Genomic DNA, 21,918 nt, shown 5'->3' on the forward strand with positions numbered 1-21,918 from the left:
TGCTACTTAGAACAATCATCATAACTTAGCTCCATTTACCAGCACCTATAATGTGCCAGACTCAATGTTCAGTTCTTCATATACACATTCTTTACTAATGCCTGTTTACTTAAAACTCAACTCACTTTATTTCATTAGCATAGAAACCCTATAGAAAACTTAAAAATTTCATAGTTGAGTACTTGTGTAGTGTGGTTATCAAGTCATAAGTTTTAAAGGAATTTTGCCGGGCCGGGAGTGGCTCAGCGGTTGAGCGTTCACCTAGGATCCAGGTGATCGGGGTTTAATTCCCAGTCAGGGCACATGCCTGGGTTGTGGGCCTGATCCCCAATCGGAGGCATGCAGAAGGCAGCTGATCAATAACTACTCTCTCATCATTGATGTTTCTATCTCTCTCTCTCTCCTTTCCTCTCTCTGAAATCAATAGAGATATATTTTTTTAAAAATTAAATAAATAAATAAATAAATAAATAAATAAATAAATAAATAAATAAAAAATGAATTTTGCTTCCAGTCCCTGGTTTTTCACTACACACTAATCTCTTTAATTATGTGTATCTTATATAACCTATTAGCCCCTTCTCTTCTCTGCTCTCACCTGAGCATTCATAGCCTCACCCAAATTATATTTATAATGCTCTTTTATGCATTCTACAGTTGTTAATTTTAAAAATCTATTACTTTTGTGATCTGTGCTTAGAATCTTGAAAATCTCATAACTGGCAAATAGGACAATTGCTATGAATAACAAGAGACAAGTAACAATATTGAGTTCTAATCTCTGCAGGGGTTATTAAATCAGTGACAGTGACACATGTACTGATACCTGCAAAAACTGATGACTGCAACCATTTATATTGATTATTGTAAGAGTATGTGCTGAGAATAGAAATATTAAATCATGGTGCTATGTTTGCCAAGAGTCACAATCTTTAAGTTACCAGGTCAATTCTGAAAGAATAAGAAAAAGAAGAGAAAATGGATAGTGACTATCCCCTAGTAGGTTTGTCTAATTATAAAAAAATATTTAAAGCAAACATGCTGGAAAACTGCTGGGAGTTCATTTATCCCCCATTCAAAGCAAGATATCCCCCAAAGGATGGAAGGAGAAATAGCATGAAAACAATCATCTCTATCACTTTATGGCATTATAAAGTCCAAACATACAACATACACACACACACACACACAGACAACTTCACACTTGAATGCACCCAAGGCTTACAGACAATTTGAGTAATTTTGTTGTTGTTAATCCTCAACTGAGGATATTTTTTCCTTTTTTTTAAAAAGAGAGTGGAAGGGAGAGAGAAAGAGAAACATCAATGTGAGAGACACACATCAATTGGCTGCCTCCCACACTTGCCCCGACCTGGCCAGGGATTGAACCCGCAACCCCAGTATGTGCCTTTGGCCGGGAATCCAACCCTCGAACCTTTGGTTCACCGGCACACACTCCAACCACTGAGCCATACTGGCGAGGGCAAACTTGAGTAATTTTTGAAAAACTGTGTTGTGACAAAGGGAAAAACAATTTTGCTAGGACCCTGCAAAAAAATGTTCAACCAGACTTAACAGTAAAATGTTTCTGTTCTTCTCTTCATATAATCTGCTGGTCTACATTTTAAAATTATGGGTACATCGATCTAAATCTGCAAATATTAGGTTTCCTTTCCTTATGCCTACAGAGACAAAATGGACCTACTGGATGCCTTAATTTTTTCTATTGATTTGTTTTTGGCCCAGAAATTAAATCAAGGAAAAGGGTATTTAGCACATAGCAAATATATAATGTTCAGAACAAATAACGTACAGGGTATACAACATTCAATGCAATATAAATTATAGAAAACAATTAGAACACTAAGAATCAATGAAATTAAAAATAAAACAATGAATTTCATTTTGTCTAATTAAAAAGAGTGAAATAAAATATTAATGCCTAGGAATATAACTAATTTTCACCAAGGTTATAATAATTGCATACTCTCATCTACTTCTAGTGGAAGAATAAAGTGATATAATCTGTCGAGGGGCAATTTGGCAATATATATCAAATCTCTTAAAATATTGTTATGTGTTAACAAAATAATTCCAATTAGGATGCTATCCTAAGGAAATAATCAGAATGATACACAAGAACTCATGTAAAAATATGAGCACAGAGCATTATTTATAAGTTGGAAAGCACCTAAATGTCTACCAATAAAAGGATACTTAAATATCCTTGGAGTGTAATATTAGAGTTATCCTCACAAAATCTCCTACCTGGGAAGGCGACATCTCAAGGGATACTGATAAGTTAGAGAGCTTGTGGAAAGAGAAACCAGGTGATAGAAGGCAAAAACAATATGAAGGTCAACTATAGAAAGGCCTCAGAAGACTTCTTAGCTGAAAAAGGGACTACATAAAAGAGAGGCTTCAGATATTAGAAGGATACAAGAGAGGTCTCCAAACTTTTTGATCATATTTTAACAAATCAAATATACATTACTGACTTGGTACATTAACACATTAGTACATTAACAATTCATAAAAATATATAGCAAAAAGGTAAATTATCATACTTATTCTGTTGGGAAGCTTGCACCCCACTTAAAGAAAACTCAGAAAGAAGCTGAAGTACTTTGTTCTGTTTTGCAGTGGAGGGCAGAGCTAGGTACAACAGGTAGAAACCAAAGGAAAATTAGGTTTGGGCTCAGTTTACGGAAAATCTACCAAGTAAAGCTAATCAACAAAAATGAAATGGATGCTTCATGTGGTAGTGAGTTTTCAGCCTGGCTGGCTGAAGCGATGAGACGATAGGGACACTGGATGGGATTGGTTCTTCTCCTAATATGGAGATCTCTAGAAGCCACTCCATCTCTGATGGTACTTTAGATACTACCCCACCCTCCATATTAGAAAGCATTTAGGAACAGAAATACTTAGCATTTGTGCATCCTGATGGTTTTGGAAATAATTAGCTAATGGTCTTGATAGTACAAATGCCATATGCATAATATAATGAAATAATTCTCAAATTTCTAAAAAGAGGATGGAAATTTCAAGATTTCTATCATATAATACAGTTTACTATGTGTGCACCTCACTTTAAGAAAAGGAGATATGTAAAACTCCAAACTTAATAAATTAGGGACAGCAGGACTCTTCATGATACTTTGACAATGAATATGTATAAAGTAATAGTATGTCAAAAAAAGGTTTGAAGGTAGATATGGCTATTCTATTTCTGGTTTTAAAAGTGATTTTTTATGTTATTCTTTATACTTTTCTATGTTTCCAAAACATTCTATAATACATACATATTACTAATGTAATCAGAAAAAATAAGAACAGTTTTAAGAAATAAAATTTAAACTTTAAGGTCAAAGAAGGGTAATAAAGAACTTCAAAAATGCAAATTTTATTATGTGTGTTATTATTACATTATGAAAGTTAAAGAATTCTGGAAGAAATAATGCTATTAGTGCCAATAATAACTAATGTGTAACAGACAATTTAACATTATTATATTCCTATATTTATTACATAACTTGTTTCAGTCAGTATATTAAAAATCTGCAAGAAAAAGGAGAGAGATCTTACCAAAGACTGTACCATGAGATGTCTTTAAATGCTTAAGAAATGTGAATACAGAAATGTCTTAAATGCAGGTTCTGGAATCATAGATATTTGAATTCAAGTCCCAGTTTTGCCATATACTACCTGTTTGAGAGTGTGTGTGTTACTTAAACACTCTGACCTATGGTCTCCTCACTTGTAAATGTCAATGATAATTATCATTACTATACCTATATCCATTGGATTGTTTCAGAAATACTAAAATAATGCAAGTAAAATGATTAGCCCAATAACTAGCACATAGATGTGACAGAGAAAAAGATTGCCCCTCTGTCCCAGTGTATCTAATATGATTTAATTTTCAAAGCTTTGGTTGGTCTCCTGTTTGTCATAAATACATCTGCAGCATAAGTCGTTATACCTATAAGTATACTTCATAGAACACATTTTCAGTTAAGAACTTGTGACCATAAAGCAACCAGTGTTTCTCAAAATTTAATAGGCATACAAATTACCTGGGGATCTTGTAAAAAATACAGATTCTGATTAAATAGGTCTATGGTAGTTGCAATTATTATAATTCCCAGGTAATATTGATGCTGCCGGTCCACCCACTATACTTTGAATAGTAAAACACTGAATTATATTGAACTTAAAAAGTTAGTCACTCAGCTATTCAAAGTACAGCAGGCAAGCCAGCGGTAGTAAATGTAGAATAGTTCTTGAAGTCTGTCTTAGTTAGGAACTACATTCAGCTGCTTTTTACACAGATCTAACAAATGAGGTTTTCCCACACATCCCCTTATTAACATAAAGTCTGAAGGTAGGTTGTCCAGGGCCATTATGGTGGCATGATATCATCTTCAGGGTCTCAGACTTCCTATTTTTCTACTCCACAATCCTTAGCATTGGCATGTAGCTTTCATTCTCAGGTTTCCCTCATGTTCACAAGACAGATGCTAGAATTCCAGCCATCACATCTACTATCTAGACAGGAACAGAAAGATGAGAAGAAGAGTAAAAGATAACTCCCAGTTGAGTCATTCCTGGAAGTCCCATCCAACAATTCCCACTTACATCTCATGGTTACTCACTCCTAGGTGAAAAAGAGGCTGAGAAATAGTCTTTTATTGCCTCAAAAATTGGGGTTCTGTTTATAAGAAAGTGGAATAGATGAATATTGAATAGGCAATTGGCATTCACTGCCACAGAAGTCAATAAATCTGGGTTTTATTCCTGGCTTTATCACACTAACTGTGTGAACTCAGGCAAATTACTTGGACTTTCTGACCTTCCATTTCTTTATTAGTAAAAATTAGTTTTAAAGTAACCACTTCATAAAGTTGATTATGCGTTTAAATGAGTTAAAGTATGTAAAAGTAGCTATCATACAGCAGATGTTCAATAAATTAAAGGTGATCATTCCTTTACTGAAAGTACCAAGTGGGTATTCTGTAATGGGGAAGAGAGTAATAGTGAAGTGTTTAAAAGAGACTATATTCTATTATCTATTCCTGCATATGTCAACATTAAAATTTTTTAATTTAAAAAAAGACTATGTTCTAGGCATATTTTTCCCTTTAAAAATGACTGTTTAGATTCTAGACTTCAAAATACCAAAGATAACTGATTAAGTCATCAAAATCACAATTTATAAAAACCATTATTTCTCTCCTACTCACTGAGCTCATACATATTCCCTGGATCTTCATTTATCATCAGAAAAAAAGAAATCTCATTTCAGAACAAGAGTTGCAATTGTTGTTCTTTTTGATAGATGACAGAACCAATTAGGAAGGAGGAAGAAACAGTTTCTTTCTTTCATTAAAAGGTTGCCTTGTTCTTTACTGATATCACAGAAAGTGATAGCACATAAATGAGCTATCTCAGATAAATGCTACAAGCAAATTACATACAGAAAGGCAGAATTATGCTGAATCTTTGGGCCAAGAACATCCATCCTGATACAGAACATGTTAGCACAGAGGTGAAAGAATTTATAGTTCTCAATAAGAATCAAGGCTTTTATTCTTTACCAAAGGGAATACACTTTGTGAAGAGAGATTCTTAAATTGTAAATAAAATTCAGGTTTCAATTTTCTCCTCTAAAAGACTAGCTTTCCTTTGTCAAATACTGTAGTTTATCAGAATACCCAAGAAACCAATTTCTGAGTGGTAGATTTTGGCACGTTCTAAATCTAATGCATGGAGGAGCTTCATAAGTAAATTATGAATACCCAATGTACATAATAAGTCAGAAATATTTAATAATTTTCAGCTTTGTCCCATATGAAGCTATCCAGGGCTGTTTTCATTATGGGAAATCAAGCTATGAAAAACAAAACCCAAGGGAAACAAAATGTTTTCCTCCCCCCTTGGAGACTGGCAAGTCGCCAGGGGAGGCAGACTAAATAAATTCTATATTTGCATATTGCTGTCAGAGATTACACTGAGTAAATAAAACAGACGTGACTTTCTCGAAAAATCCCATACTCTATATATGAAAATTCACATTGGCACATATTTTAAAGTTGATGTCAGAGGAGACCCAGAGGCCCTCCCAGCTTATCCTTTAGAGACTGCTCCTAGCAACCCACAAGTCAGGCAGAGTGAGGCTGTGCATTGAGCCTATGACTACAGGTTTAGGAGAACTGGGTTCTTCACTAGCTTTGCCATTAACAGTTGTCACCTTGGACAAGTGTCTTAAGCTTTCTGGATCTGAAGTTCTTTAAAGTCCCTTCCAGCCCTGCCCTCAAAGCTCAGCGGTTGAGCATCGACCTATGATCCAGGAGGTCCATTCCCGGAAAGGGCACATGGCCGGTTTGTGGGCTCCATCCACAGTAGGGGGCGTGCAGGAGGCAGCCGATCAATGACTGTCATCACTGCTGTTTGTTTCTCTCTCTCTCTCTCACATCTCAGATTTATCACAAGAGAGGATGTGGATAAAAAGGAATCCTCGTGCACTGTTGGTGGGAATGCAGACTGGTGCAGCTACTAGGCACCATAGTAAGATTAGGAATAGATGAGAACTATAATTATCGAAATATTTTTTTAAATTAGTGATAGCCCGGCCGGGCGTGGCTCAGAGGTTGAGCATCGACCTAGGATCCAGGCTATTGGGGTTCAATTCCCGGTGAGGGCATATGACGGGTTGCCGGCTTGATCCCCAGTTGGGGGCGATCAATGACTCTCTCATCACTGATGTTTCTCTCTTTCTCTCTCCCTCTCCTTTAGGGAGAAATCAATAAAGATATATCTTTTTAAAAACTTAGTGATAGAGTATTAAATGTTTCCATGTTAATGTATTGAAATGAGTCAAATAACTCATAATTTCACAGTACTGAGTAAAAATATTTCTAAATACCACAGTGTGAATGTCAACATCTGTTATGTCTATGGTCACAAAGGTACAGGTATCATTAATACTACGCGATTTCTATTAACATATGGACTGCTAATACTACTCTTGTTCGACAATTACTTTCATAATTGATAAAGATGCAAAATTTTTACTTAGATGTTAAAGAAAATAAAGATTCGGTATTCTTTCCATCCTAGTGCACAGGCCACCAGAATTCTAGGGTTAATAACTCCAGGTTTAAAGGAAGGAAGGGGGAATGATGAGAAGGAGACAAGCTAGGGAAGGAGTGAAAAAGTTAGGCGGGGAAGAAAGGAAGGAGGGTGATAGGAGGAATGAAATGAGGGCAAACAAGGAACAAATATATCTAAATCTTGGACTAAGTTTAAGCAGTAAGCTCGAAGGTCCACTGCCAGTGCTATCGTTATTTCCAAGGTGATTTTACATTAATATTTCATAACCAGGTTCTTCAGCCAAGTCCTACCCACTAATCTCTTCCTCAGCTCCATAACGGTCGCCCAGATGCAGCAAATGAAAGTCCAAATACAACCAGTATTTTCCACGGTCTTCCGGAGCAGTATAAACCGGATCCCTGCACGGCCATCCCCCAAACCTTGTATTCTCAACCCTCACCCCTTTCATTAGTTGCGACCCCCCGTACATTCTTGGGATACCTCCTCTTCTGTTAGCCCCTCTAAAAGTCCTCAGAAAGGGAGCGAGGCTTACCTGCTGTGAGAACAGCCACCAGCCGCTCTCCGCCCTCCGCCTGGGTTTCTTGGCCCCCGGGCTGGCCGGCCTCCTCCGTCCACCGACCCTGGGGATCTTCACCATTGCGACCGCGAAAAGTAATCCCTTCCCGGGCCCCTCTCCTTTTGAAAGTAGAGTTTTCCTGGGCTTCCCGATGCCGCTCTGCCGTTTATCTTCTGCTCGCGGCCCCTCGGAAGGGACAGGCCTCCGCCTGGCCTCGGGTCGCCGCTCCCAGCAGCGTCTACGGAATCAGGCTGCGCTGCCTCACTAGCGGGCATTGTTCCTGTCAGGGGCTCTGGTCAGGCGACCACCATCCTTCCTCAGGTTCCTCAGGTTCCTCAGGTCCTGACGTCTGGGCCGCGCGTAAAGACAACTGCAGACGTGACGAAACGCGTGCTGAAAGGTCACTGCCCATTCCACGGCCAAAGTTCCTGAACTTTCGACGACTTCCCGGAAGTTCCCCTCCAGCAACGTTCTGGGCCCCGTGGAAGCTCCGCGATGCCTTCGGTGGTTTTGAAGCATCGCGATATTACCGGCTCTGAGGCGTTCCCGGGACATCCGGGCGCCCGCGAGGAACAGCGTGGCCCAAAAGCAGCCGAAAGACACTGATACACCCGCAGAGTAGGACCACCGAGGAGGAAAACCTAAGATCAAAGCGGCCCCGCCTCCCCCTGGCCCAGGCCGCCCTTTTCCCGGCCTCTGTCTCTCCTGAGCGCCTCAGCAGCCCTTGAGTTCTCTCTAGGTTGTGCTTTGAATCACCCCCGCAAGGGAGCCGAACAACAAAAGAACTATAGTGCTCCCTTCCCAACCCTCAGTATTAAGTTTCTAAAAACTTCCAGTATACAATACCCTATTAAGGAATTTTAAATCTTCTGTTTGTTTATGCAACAAATAGGTTCCTGGTGCCTGCTGGGGATTAACGATGCGTGTAAGATCATCACAGCCCCTAAAATCACAGAATCCAAATTCTTGTCAAGGAGGTAAACTGGCAATTATAACGCACAAATGATATATCAGGGAAAGAAAAGGAATTTATAGGAATATAAGTCAGGGACTTCTGACGCAGACCTGGGAAATCCCGTAAAGCTGCCTGGAGGAATCTCCAAGCTGCTCTCTGAAGGATAACTGGAGGGGTTTCCACCGGAGAAAATTCCAGGCAGAGGCTACGGCGCGGAGAGAAGCCTAAAGAGAAAACAAAGCCCAGTTCATGGGAGGTAATGACAGAAATTCAGGATAGCTTACTGCTGGGCACTGGAAGGAAGCAATTAGAGCATCGGCTCTGGAAGTTGATTATCTGGGTTCAAATCCCAGCCCTGCCAGGTACCACCGCTGAGAAGCAAAGTGATGGAACAGAGAGCAGGCAATTCATGAAGGGCTGCGACAAGCCATGTGAAGGGATTTGTTCTTTATCCTAAAAGCAACAGAGCCCCATTAGAAGCAAGTGGTTGACGTAATCAGGTTTCTGTTTTGTAAGTATTGATCTCTTCCCAAACAAAAGCTGAGGGAATTCATCACCGCAAGACCTTGCTTACCAGAACTGCTAAAGGGAGGTCTTCAAGCTGGAACAAATGATACTAATTAGTAATCAGAAAACGCGTGAAAATATAAAATTCACTGGTAAAGGTAACTATATAGTCAAATTTACAAAACTAATCCTGTCATGATGGTGTATAAATCGCTTTGAAGTGTAGCAAAGGTTAAAAAACAAAAGTATTAAAAGTAACTATAGCTAAATTTTTTTAATGGATACCCAATATAAAAAGATGTAAATTACGACATCGGCAACATAAAATATTCAGGTGGAAGGGGAACAAGTGTATATGTAGAACTTTTTTATACAATTGAAATTAAGCTGTTATCAGCTTAAAATAGACTTTTCAATTTATTATGAAAGACTCACAGTAACCACAAAGCAAATCCTATAGTAGATACACTAAGGATAAAGAGGTAAGAATCAAAGCATACTACTACAAAAAATCATTAATTCAAAAAGGAAGACAACAAGAGGAAGAAAGGAGCAAAGAAACTACAAAACAAACAGAAAACAAATGACAAAATGGCAATAATAAGTCCTTATCTACCAATAATTATTCTAAATGTAAATGGATTAAATTCTTCAATCAGAAGACTTAGAGAGACTGAATGGCTTAAAAAAAAACAAGACCCAACTATACCCAAAGTCCATAGTTTATATTAGTGGACTTTGGGTGATTATGATGTGTCAATACAGGTTCATCAACTGTAATAAATGTAACACTCTGATGGGCACATTGATAATGGAGAAGTCTATGCATATGTGAGTCAGGCGTTATATGGGAAATCTCTGAACCTTCATCTCAGTTTTGCTGTGAACCTTCAACTGCTCTAAGAAACAGTCAATTTTAAAAAATGAAATTTTAACCAAGATCCATCTCTGCATTGTTAATGAATGGAGAAACAAAATAAGAGTCACGGGAAATAGAGTTGAAGAAGCCAAGGCCATCATGAATAAACCAATGAAATCCCCTATGGATATGCTTTCATTCCTGCTAATAAAACAGTAATTTCAATGTATCATCCCATGCTTGCTAAAAAAACTTTCAATTTTGACAAGATGCTTGGAAATGTGTTCTGCTTGGCTGCAGAAAATCTGCAAACTAAGAAAATGTTGTCCCTGTTGGTTCCCCTGTGCCTGTGGTAAAACCAACAAACAACAATAACAGCACAGGGTAAGGAGAGGAAAGGAAAAAAATATTTATAGTTTTAATAAAGGAAAATAATTACACTATAATGAGGAATAAAAGGAAACAAGACTGCAATTGTAGAAATGTTAGAAGTGCAACTGTGTAGAACCATGTAAGTGGGCAAAAGCACGATAGATCCCTGCAGTGTGGTGCAGTGTGGGGGCGGTATTTCTGCCACTGGTTGTTGTTAATCTTGGCCACCAAGGCACTTACTCTCTCTGTAGCTTAACTTACTCAATAAAAATGGAAATGATAGTATCAATACCTATTTCCAAATGTGCTTATGAGAATTAAATGAGTTCATTTATGCCTGATATATAGTAAAGTTTATATAAGGGTTACCTGGTATTATTTTTCTAACTTTTTAAACTGTAGATTCCAGACTCAGACAGTGTATCCAATTAGGTCTCACTACCCATTAAGGATGTGACGTTCACAAACTAATCAAGTTAGAGCCTCAGTTTTCTCATCCACTGTGAGGATTAAAAGAGATAATATATATGGCACGTAGTAAGCACTCAATAAATGCTAACGGATTATATTATTAGGAATAATATTAATACATTGTCATGGTTTTTAAAGTAGTACGAAAAGGAATAGAAGGTACAAAATATGGCATTTTTCATGTTCTTCTTAATGTATAAATTCTTCCTTTTTTGTTAAATTTCTTTTCAGGGGCTAGTCTTCCCAGATCTCCCTCTCTAGATGCATGGCACTTTGAACATCTCCTTCACAGGAGTAATTAATGAATTCGGTAGGTAAGTGATTTCTAGTTCATCTCTGTCATCCTCAGTAGAGTCTAGGCTCCATGACAGCAAGGACGGTATCTATTTATACCCAATATCTAGCACAGGGCCTGGTACTTTGTTGACTAACAAGTACGTGTTGAATCAATGAACAAGTAATGGGGGGAAAAAAACATTTTAACATATACATTCTAAAACAGCATAGTCATGAGATTAGAGGCAAGTATAATTTCCTCCATCTGTCTGAGAAGTGAGGAGTTGCCCATTTTGTAAGCTAGGAAGACAGTTAACATTCAGATTCTGGGGAGTTATTTTGGCAGCTTTTCCTCACTAGAATCACACTGCCTGAACTTGTTTCAAGAGTCCTTCCAGTTATAGTAGAACACTGGAAACCCAGCACTTTTCTAGAACCTCCTGTCCAGTAAAAGAAAAGCACTCCGTCTCTCTGGATTGTCTTCACCCAGTGTACATTAGCCCTTAGACGCTGACTCATGAAAGGGTAGGGACCTTAAAAGTGCCTTTCATTTCACAGATGAGGAAATGGGCCCAGAAAAATGGATTGACTTTCCAAAGCCTAATGCTTGCTAATAATAGAGCTAGTGCAACTGGAAAAAGAACCATTCTTACATATCTCTCTCTCTCAATATTATACATATATATGTAACAGTATCATTCATGAAAAACTATCTTTATGAAATAATTTCTTTACATTAGGGGAAACACTCTTGATATGTTAAGTGACAAACGCAGACTAGAATTGCATGTATAATATGTATTTAAATATAAAATATACAAATATATGTGTGTGTATTTCTCAGTTATCTATCTTTATATAAAATTTAAAAAGTGTGCCATAATACTGTTTACTTCAGGTTGGTAGGGTTATATTTTATTTTTATTTATGCTCTTCTGCATTAAAGATTTCTCTCCAATGAGCATGTAATTCTTTATAATCAGAAATTTAGGTTTTAAATTCCTGATCTAATATTTTGAAAGATTTTATTTTGATGCTGGTCAGCACTGTGGGGTGAGGAAACATCAACCTAGAGTCCAAAAACATTTAATCTAATCCACAAAATGGGGATAATTATATTTACTTCACAGGGCTATTGATTGAATGAAATAATAAATATAAAATTCCTTTATAACTCTAAAGCTTGATAAAGGTGTTAAGTGGTATTATAATGATGATAAAGTCCTGTGGCCTAAAAGAGGTGGGAGAACCCTTAGGATAACATACCTTTGTGCTGAGAAGCTTTAGGTTGAGAGAGGAGAGAGATCAAAATATCAAGAGAAAAGTGAGAGCTTCCCCCCCCCCCCAATACTTAAGGGAAACAATCACATGTCTAACCCCGTTTCTCCAGGTCCCCTATATATCCAATAAATGCCTCAATGTTCCCCCTTCAGATTAAATCATCCATCTATCTCTTAAGCAGCCTATGCCAGAGGCAGCTAGTAGTGGACAGGATACAGTGTATTTTAAGGCAATGGCACCTTTGTTTCGCATTCCCTGCAGAGTGAAAAGGAAGCCATGTAGGAATGTGACCAGCAGCCTACTCAGGCCTGTCTACTCCCAAACCAGAAAGGGGCTATTTCCACTCTGGAGGATTAGAGTTTGCTGTGAAAAGAAGGTAATGTTTAACTGGGACCATTTCTATTGAGCTTTATCCCCCGCAAGGCTTTCTTAATCAGTATCTTCGGGCTCTCACACATTCTGTGGAAAATAAGATTTCACACAAAGCAGTGATTTTTTTTTTAAATTAGTAAGAGGTACCAAAGGTAATATGCCAAATTAATGTTACTTTTATATTTTAGAAAGTAATACAGATCTATGGTAAATTTACATGAGAGAAATGAAAATGTATGTTCACACAAAAACCTTCACATGAACATTTATAGCTGCTTTACTCATTATTGCCTCAAACTGGAAATAATTCAAATGTTCTTTAACTGGCAAATAGATAAACAAACTGTGATACATCCATATAACGGGATACTATCCATCCATAAAAAGGAATGAGCTCTGGATAAACACAACAACATGGATAACTCTCAAATGCATTACACTAACTACGGAAGCCAGATCCCAGAAGCTGCACATTGTATTATTTCAATATATGACATTCTGGGAAAAGGAAAACCACAGGGTAGAAAAACACAGCAGTAGCCGGAGGATGGGATGAGGGGAGGGTTGACTGCAAAGAGACAGTGAGATGGAATATTGGGGAGTTATGGCACTATTCATGATTGTGATGGTTACATGAATATGCACTTGTCAAAATGTATAGAATAGCAAACCAAAAAGTGAATTTTACTACATAAAATTTAAAAATAAATGCATAAAAGTAAAAGTAAAGTAACAGGCCCATGGTAAATTCAAATAAAACAAGGAATTCAGCAAAGTCTCCCTCTCAGATCTTTGTGGTGATAGTTCTGTATTTTGTTTGCAGTGATGGTTATATAAATCTACACATGTGATAAAATGACATAGAGCTATACACACATTATACCAATACCAATTTTCTGCTTTTGGTACTCTAGTTAGATATAACCATTGGGGGAAACTGGGCAAAGGGTACTAGAATCTCTTAATGCATTACCTTTATAACGTCCTCTGTGTGTTTGTCTGTGTGTGTGTGTATTTTAAGTATCTCTCAACCAAGCTTCCAGACTCTAGTCCTGCTCCCTACTCCCCAAAGGCAAACATTATTACAAATCTTTCATACCTTCTGCATATTAAATCTAATACATATGTATATGTGTACATATAAGTTTATACATAAGTGCTTTTAACACAAACAGTAGCATATTATACACATTGTTCTGCACCTTGTCATTTTTCAACTCTTACCTTGAAGACTTTCCTGTATCACAGACACATGGGTCGGTATCATTCTTTTTTCCTGCTGCATAGTATTCCACCACACAGTGCCATCATGGTTTCTTTCAACAATTTCTTACTGATGGACATTCTAGTCTTAACAAAGAATTGAACTGAATTTAGAAAATTTTAAACATGAAAGATCAGCTGGAGCTGAGACCAAACACAAAGTTTTAAAAATTTAAGACTTGCCTCCGGAATATCTTTTGACCAGAAGGGGGAACGCTAGCGGCAGGAGAAGCAAAACGATGGGAAATCTCCCCCGCCAATGGGAAGAAGAGGGCCCGGCAGGGAATTACTGCCGGGTAGGAGTTCGCTGAGGTGCTCCCCGCTGCTTAAGTAGGAGGCCCTGCTCCAAGCCCAGCTTTCCCCAGGCTGCAGTTGGGATGTGCCGGAGTGCGTCAGGGTCATGCACAGTGCATTGATGGGTGGCCGCTTCCAGCCTCCTGCGGGGACCTCCTGCCGGGACAGGGTCTGAACCCCCACCACCTCCAGCCCGCGCGGGCCGGGCGGCCACGTGGTGACCTGCCTGGGGCCGGCTGCCGGCTCTGGCTCCTCCCCCTACCGCTCTCGCTCGGCTTCTGCAGTATCACGTGCGGCCGCGCCGGGTGCAGGATGGCGGCAGCGGCGGCGGCGGCGGTGGGTGTCAGACTCCGGGACTGCTGCAGCCGGGGCGCTGTGCTCCTGCTCTTCTTCTCCCTGTCCCCCCGGCCCCCGGCCGCCGCCTCCTGGCTGCTGGGCCTGAGGCCCGAGGACACCGCGGGAGGCCGCGTATCCCTGGAGGGGGGCACCCTACGTGCGGCAGAAGGCACCAGCTTCCTCCTGCGCGTCTATTTCCAGCCCGGGCCCTCGGCGCCCGCCGCGCCGGTGCCCGCGCCCACCCTTTCCTCGGCGGAGAACCACACGGGCGACTGGGCTCCGCGGCTCGTGTTTATCGAGGAGCCGCCTGGCGGGAGCGGCGTGGCGCCCAGCGCCGTCCCCACGCGCCCGCCGGGGCCCCAGCGCTGCCGCGAGCAGAGCGACTGGGCGTCGGACGTGGAGGTCCTGGGGCCCCTGCGCCCCGGAGGCGTGGCCGGCTCGGCTCTGGTGCAGGTGCGAGTGCGAGAGCTGCGCAAGGGCGAGGCGGAGAGGGGCGGCGCGGGCGGCGGGAAGCTCTTCTCGCTGTGCGCCTGGGACGGGCGCGCCTGGCACCACCACGGCGCCGCCGGCGGCTTCCTGCTCCGCGTCCGCCCGCGGCTCTACGGCCCGGGCGAGGGCCTGCTGACCCCCGCGTGGCTGCGGGGGCTCGGCGCGTTCCTGCTGCTCGCCCTGTCTGCGCTGTTCAGCGGCCTGCGCTTGAGCCTGCTCTCGCTGGACCCGGTGGAGTTGCGGGTGCTGCGGAACAGCGGCTCGGCCGCCGAGCAGGAGCAGGCGCGCCGCGTGCAGGCGGTGCGCGGCAGGGGCACCCATCTGCTCTGCACGCTGCTGCTGGGCCAGGCCGGCGCCAACGCGGCCCTGGCCGGCTGGCTGTACACCTCGCTGCCTCCGGGCGTCGGGGATCCGGGCGAAGGCTACGGCGAGGCGGGCATTCACTTCCCGTGGCTGCCGGCGCTCGTGTGCACCGGCGCCGTGTTCCTGGGCGCGGAGATCTGCCCCTACTCGGTGTGCTCGCGGCACGGGCTGGCCATCGCCTCGCACAGCGTGTGCCTGACCCGGCTCCTGATGGCGGCCGCTTTCCCCGTGTGTTACCCGCTGGGCCGCCTGCTGGACTGGGCGCTGCGCCAGGAGATCAGCACTTTCTACACGAGGGAGAAGCTGTTGGAGACGCTGCGGGCCGCGGACCCCTACAACGACCTGGTGAAGGAGGAGCTCAACATCATCCAGGGCGCCCTGGAGCTGCGCACCAAAGTGGTGGAGGAGGTGCTGACCCCCCTGGGAGACTGCTTCATGCTGCGCTCCGACGCCGTGCTGGACTTCTCCACGGTCTCCGAGATCCTTCGCAGCGGCTACACGCGCATCCCTGTGTACGAGGGCGACCAGCGGCACAACATCGTGGACATTCTGTTCGTGAAGGACTTGGCCTTCGTGGACCCCGACGACTGCACCCCGCTCCTCACCGTCACCCGCTTTTACAACCGGCCCCTGCACTGCGTCTTCAACGATACTCGGCTGGACACGGTGCTCGAGGAGTTTAAGAAGGGTGAGCAGTGGTGTATCTCCTTTCTCAGCTCCTACCTCCTTCAGAAGTATTACCCTTTCCTAAACATGTGAGGCCTCAGGTACCCATGGCCATTCTCCTGCGGTACCCAAAACGCAAGGTAGACCCCACCGCATGACTCCCTGGCTCTTTTCGTTTCACTTCTTCCTAGCTCCCTTGCAGCTTACTCAACTCCAAGCCTCTGCCCCTTGACTTGGCTCACAGGGTGCCCCATAGCTCTCACTCATTTCACTCCAGTATTTTTTCAGGGCCTGCCATTTGCCAGGTATTGTGCAGAATGGACTTTGGAGATAGTCCTTGGAAGTCACTGCATATAGCTTCTCACCCATTACAAGAGGAACCTCCACAGGTTCCAGTAACAAGCAGCCTTTGTTTTAAACTCCCAGGGCTAGAAGCTCACTCTTTCCAGGGCAAACTCAATCCACTGCTGGACAGCTCCAACCGCTGACAATGTCTTTGTTACATACAGTAGAAATTTATTTTTCCCAAGCTTCTCTCTGGGTCCTAGTTATGCCCTTAGAATCAAATAGAGTAAGCCCCAAGCACCTTAGGTATTCTTACCCCCTAATGAAATTTCCATCAGCTATTTATTTCACACATCAAGTACCCAGGTTGGGGATTAAAACTTGACTAAGGCAGTGAGGTCCTTGTACTTCTCGGAACTGTGGTCCAATGAGGTAATATGGATCCGGACCTGAGGAAATATTCTAGTAAAGGGAACCGCTAGAAAACTTGCATATCCACTTGAAAAGAAAACAGGTGTGTTTCCTTCAGAGCAGTCACCATCCCCCACCTTGATGTCATGCTTATAATATTTTCACTACATGTCTTGGGGTTTGTCTTTGGAATCTGTCTTCTGGGGTCGAGTACAGTTCACCCAAGAAACATCAGCCGGGGTACTTTGGGGTCAGTCTGCTTGCATTCCACAGTTTGACTGGTCCCCTTAGTTAACCAAAGTTGATCCAGAAGGACCCTTGGTTGTTTTTGAAAATCAGATCCACCTTCAAGAGTCACCACTGAGAGCATTCAGAAGACTATCTCACAGACCCTGAAAGTAATTCCAGAAATGATTTGAAAACAGTAACATGGTTAAAAAAAGGTAGGACCTTCCAGAATGACTATTTCAAAGGAGGTACTCATCTAAACATATGAGTTGGCATGTTTATTACAAACTAAGCTAAACAAAAAATAGTAATTCCCTGACTTTGGAACTGGGCTTCAAATGTAGCTTCCCTGTGTCTAGCAGGCATCTCATTTGTGTGTTTTTTATTTTGTTTGTCAAAAATTCGGTTTCATTGCCTTATCATCACAGGTACTCTTTAGCTCTTTGCATACAGAGAGATACCCAGGATCTTCCGTCTGCTACCAAGGGGGAAAAAGTCAAAAAGCTGCTTTTGGTCTCAGATTTGGGGAGAAAATAGCCCTAGACTTTGTGTTGGTATCATGATAAGGGGAGAAAATTGTGTGTGTGTGTGTGTGTGTGTGTATGCACACGTGTGTGTGTGTGTGTGTGTGTGTGTGTGTGTGTGTGTGTTGCAGCTGTTTTAGCCCAGTTTGGGCTACTGTCTCGCCTTCTTCTGTCTGTCTCCCCACAATTCTTCCGTAACTCATTCCCATTGCACTCTGAGGTTCATCCACTCTAAGAATTATTCTACCATTTTGTGTATTATACAAAAGGGAGTCTTGGCTCTAGGCATAAAACCTGTGAAAATCTGTATAAGTTTGTTAAAGATGTCATAACAAAATACCACACACTGGGTAGCTTAAACAATGGAAATTTATTTTTTCACAGTTCTGGAAGCTGGTAGTCTAAGATCAAGGTGTCATCAGGTCTAGTTTCCTCTGAGGTCTCTGCTTGGCTTGCAGATGGCCACCTTCTCGCTGTGTTCTTAGCCCCAGAATCTTTCTCTGTGTGTTCTATTCTCCCCTTTTTATAAGGACACCAGGCAGATTGTATTAGGACCCACTCTGTCTGCCTCAATTTAACTTGACCACCTCTTACACGTGATATTTAGGAGAGAGGGCAGTTTAAGAGTGTCTCATTCTCATGTGCTGTGAGAAGACTTTTTTTGTTAATCTTCACCTGAGGATATTGTCCCCATTGATATTTAGAGAGTGGAAGGAGGTGGGGGAGAGAGAGAGAGAGAGAGAAACATCGATATGAGAGAGACACATTCATTGGTTGCCTCTCCCATGAGTCTAGATCTGGGCTGGGGATCAAACCTGCAACCCTGGTATGTGCTCTTGACTGGGAATTAAACCTGCGACCCTTCGGTGCTCGGGCCGATGCTCTAAGCACTGAGCCACACTGGCCCATGTATGAGAAGGCATTTTTAATGAAATGCCTGTGAACTCACTGACTCATTCATTTAGTATTTATTGAGCATCTACGTAGTGTGTTAGGCAACAAGGGAGACGGTAAGACCGCCCTCAGAGAGTTAACAGCCTACAAGGGCATGCAGTGTTAGAATGAGCACAGTCTTCAGAAGCGGGAATTGTGTCTTACTAACCTCTGTATCCTCAACACCTTTCCCAGTGCCCTGCACAAGTAGGCTACTCAAAAAAGTCGCTGTTGATCTGAAATGAGTCCTGTTGCAGAATTTCTAAATCTGGTCTGAAAAGGGCTCACTAGTGTTCTAGTAGTTAGTTTGTAATTAGGTGGATCAGAGAGAAGCAGGCCATTACAGTGAACGCCAGGCTACGGAAGATATGTCTATGTCCCTTCAGAGGCTTGCTCTTTCCCCAAAGTGTGGTGTATGAACCAGCAGCGTGAGCCTCACCTGGGAGCTTTTAGAAAGGCAGGATTTCATGCCCCACTTTAAATCCACAGAATAAAAGTCTTCATTTTAACAAGCCCCCAACTGACTCATGTGTACATTAAAGCCTGAGAAGCACTGCCTTTGAAGAACCCTTATTAATGGTGATTGATAGATTTACTTAGGATAGAATAAATACAAGGAATAATTATCAAGGTGGGAGTTCTGTGGCTCCAAGTTATTACAGTGGTTATTTCTACAAGAGTTATGTTTGCACCATAGGTTAGGAGAAGAAAGCCGAGTTGGACTACTCTTTTTTTTTTTTACTTTTAAAAATAACTTTTTAAGTAAGTCATAAAAGCCCTTCCATTTCCCTCACTTCTTGGCATCTCAAGTTTCTTCACTACCTACACAAATCCCTTAGGAGGTAGGGGAGGAAAATGATAATATTTTAATAGAAACAACAGTTACCATTAATTGACAACTCTGCCAGGCACCATGCCAAGCAAGCCCTTTACATACTCAAAACAACCCTCCAGGGTAGTATTATTAACTCCATTTTACAGATGAAGAAACTAAAGCTCAGATCAATTATATGACTTGCTCAGTTTTCCATAGCTAATAACTGACTGAACTGTGATTTGAACTAGGTCTGTAGGACCCCAAAGCCTGTTCTATGTCCCAGTCTTACTCCCTCTCCCATCCCAGAACTCCTGCCGCCCACAGGGTTCAAAGCTGGCCTTTCACCTCTGACTTGTTGCCCATGGCTGATTCACCTCTAGTTTCTGCAGATTAGAAATGTAGCTTTTAAAAGATAATTGCTAACATGCATATTGCACCTTACAAAACATTTCTACCTACCTTTTCTTCTCTGATCTTAAAACAACTCTGCTGTTATAAGTGAGAGCCCTAAAACTGCCTAGGGTCATCATTCAGCACGTATGCTCCAAGGCCCATATTCAAATCCAGTTCATGTGACTCCAAAGCTCTTATCCAAATGAGATTTTTGCCTCTATACAATTCTGATGATTCCAGGTCTTCAGAAAGGGGAGAAAAGGAACATCGTCTTTCCAGCTCGCGTGCCAGCTTTACAAAAGGGAACAATCTTTCTCCCCAGTGGACCGGAGTCTCTTGAAGGCAGAAAATGAATTTTATTTGCTTTGTATTTTCAGGATAAGCACAGCGGTCACCATGACTAGGGGATAAATACACATTTATTGAACAAATGGTTTCAAATAGCTAACTTCTATATTTCTGTGTTTGAGTGAGGCAAACCCTGAGTTCAGAAAATTAGTGGTGTTTGTTCCATTGACCATAACAAATCTCTCCCCTTCCTCTTGCCTGGTTATTTACCCCAATTACTGGCACCACTGCCCCTGTAGTTCTCCAGGCTAAAAACCTCTCCTCCGCCCCCACCTTCATCCTATTAATCACCGTGTTAGTCTGCTCCAGCTGCTATAACAAATCGTCATATACTGGGGGGCTAAACAACAGAAAGTTATTTTTTCACAGTTCTGTAGGCTAGATGTCCAAGATCAAGGTTCAAGCTGGTTTGCTTTCTGAGGAAAGCCTCTTCCTGGCTTACAGAGGGCCACCTTCTGGCTAGTCCCCTGATGACCTTTCCTGAGTACATACATGGAGAGAGGAGAGAGAGGAAACCAGAGAGAGGGGAGAGAGAGGGAGGGAAAGAGAGAGAAAGAGAAAGAGAGAACAGAAAACACTCTGGTTTCTCCTCCTCTTATAAGGACACCTAACGTTTGGATTTGGGCCCCACACTTACGATCTCGTTTCACCTTAATTACTTCCTTAGAGGCTGCAGTGGAGCTTAGGATTTCAACATATGAATTTGAGGAGAGGCAATATATGAATTTATAGACATTTAGCCCATAACAATCACCAAAGTCTGCAAAAAGTTTGCCAATATTTCATCCAAAATATTTCTTGTATCTGTACATAATTTAGTCCACTATTTCTTTCACTTAGGTTATTCATTGATTTTATTCAACACATAGTTACTGTGTGCCTGTTGTGTAGGCGCAGTGGAAAGCACCACCAGTATGCACCCCCCCCCATCTGCGTGGAGCTTTCATTCTAATGCAAGAGACAGAAGTTAAACAAATGGGATCGTGATTAAGAACATAAGCTTTGCTGCCCGAAGGTCCAGGTTGCATCCTAGCCTTGGGCAACTTACTCAAGAGTTTGTCTGTTTTGTTAGCTGTAAAATTAGGATAATAGTATTTACTCATAGGCTCGTTTAAAATAGTAAGACAATACTGCGTTATAATGCTTACTTAGTAACTTTAATATAATAAATGCCAGCTATGATTTTTAAATACATGCACGAATCTATTACTCATTTGTGCAAATGCCTCTTAAGAAGTTTTGCTTCTTCCTATTTTTGTCTGCCTCAAATTTGCCCTTTCCAGTGCCACTAAAATAATCTCCGGTGATGTCATCCCCTGCTTTAAACTCTTCCACACTCTCCACAGCCTGCAGCATGAAGTCTAAGCTGTGCCCCCATCGCCTGCTCCCTGCTCACCCCCCTGGCCTCATCCCTCACCACTCCGTGCCTCAGCCGTATCTCCAGCAACATCAAGCTTGTGGCCACACTGTGCTGTTTCTTGCCTTTGTCCCCCACTCAGGCTGTACTGTCAGGAATATGCGTTGCCTGACTGATCCCTGCTCCAGTTCCTCCTTTAGCACTCAGCACACCAGCTACCGCCTCTGTGAAGCTTCTATAAAGCCCCGTTTGGGCCATCTTAATTGTTCTATATCTCTATTATTGAACTAACAGACTCCATTATCCGTATTTGTTTATTTGTGCTGCCAACACATATAATGAGCAGCTGGAGGGCAAAGAGTGTCTTACCTGTTTTTGTAGCGGTAGCATCTTAACAATGGATATGACATATAGTAAGTTTTCAATAAATGTTTGTTGAATGAATG

The 21,918-nt window shown here is 42.0% G+C and overlaps 1 protein-coding gene across 1 annotated transcript in view; it reads left to right on the forward strand.

The window, feature by feature from the left end:
• Positions 1–14,634: 14,634 nt before the first annotated feature.
• Positions 14,635–21,918, forward strand: part of CNNM1 (cyclin and CBS domain divalent metal cation transport mediator 1) — a gene marked incomplete at its 5' end in the record, with an annotated part of 50,980 nt that continues 43,696 nt past the window's right edge. The window contains one exon of the mRNA XM_081157904.1: positions 14,635–16,198. Within this exon, the coding sequence (XP_081014030.1) occupies positions 14,635–16,198 (1,564 nt within the window). The remainder of the gene's footprint in view (positions 16,199–21,918) is intronic.

Source organism: Miniopterus schreibersii (genome assembly GCF_964146895.1).
Source record: "Miniopterus schreibersii genome assembly, chromosome: 14".
Lineage (NCBI taxonomy): Eukaryota > Metazoa > Chordata > Mammalia > Chiroptera > Miniopteridae > Miniopterus > Miniopterus schreibersii.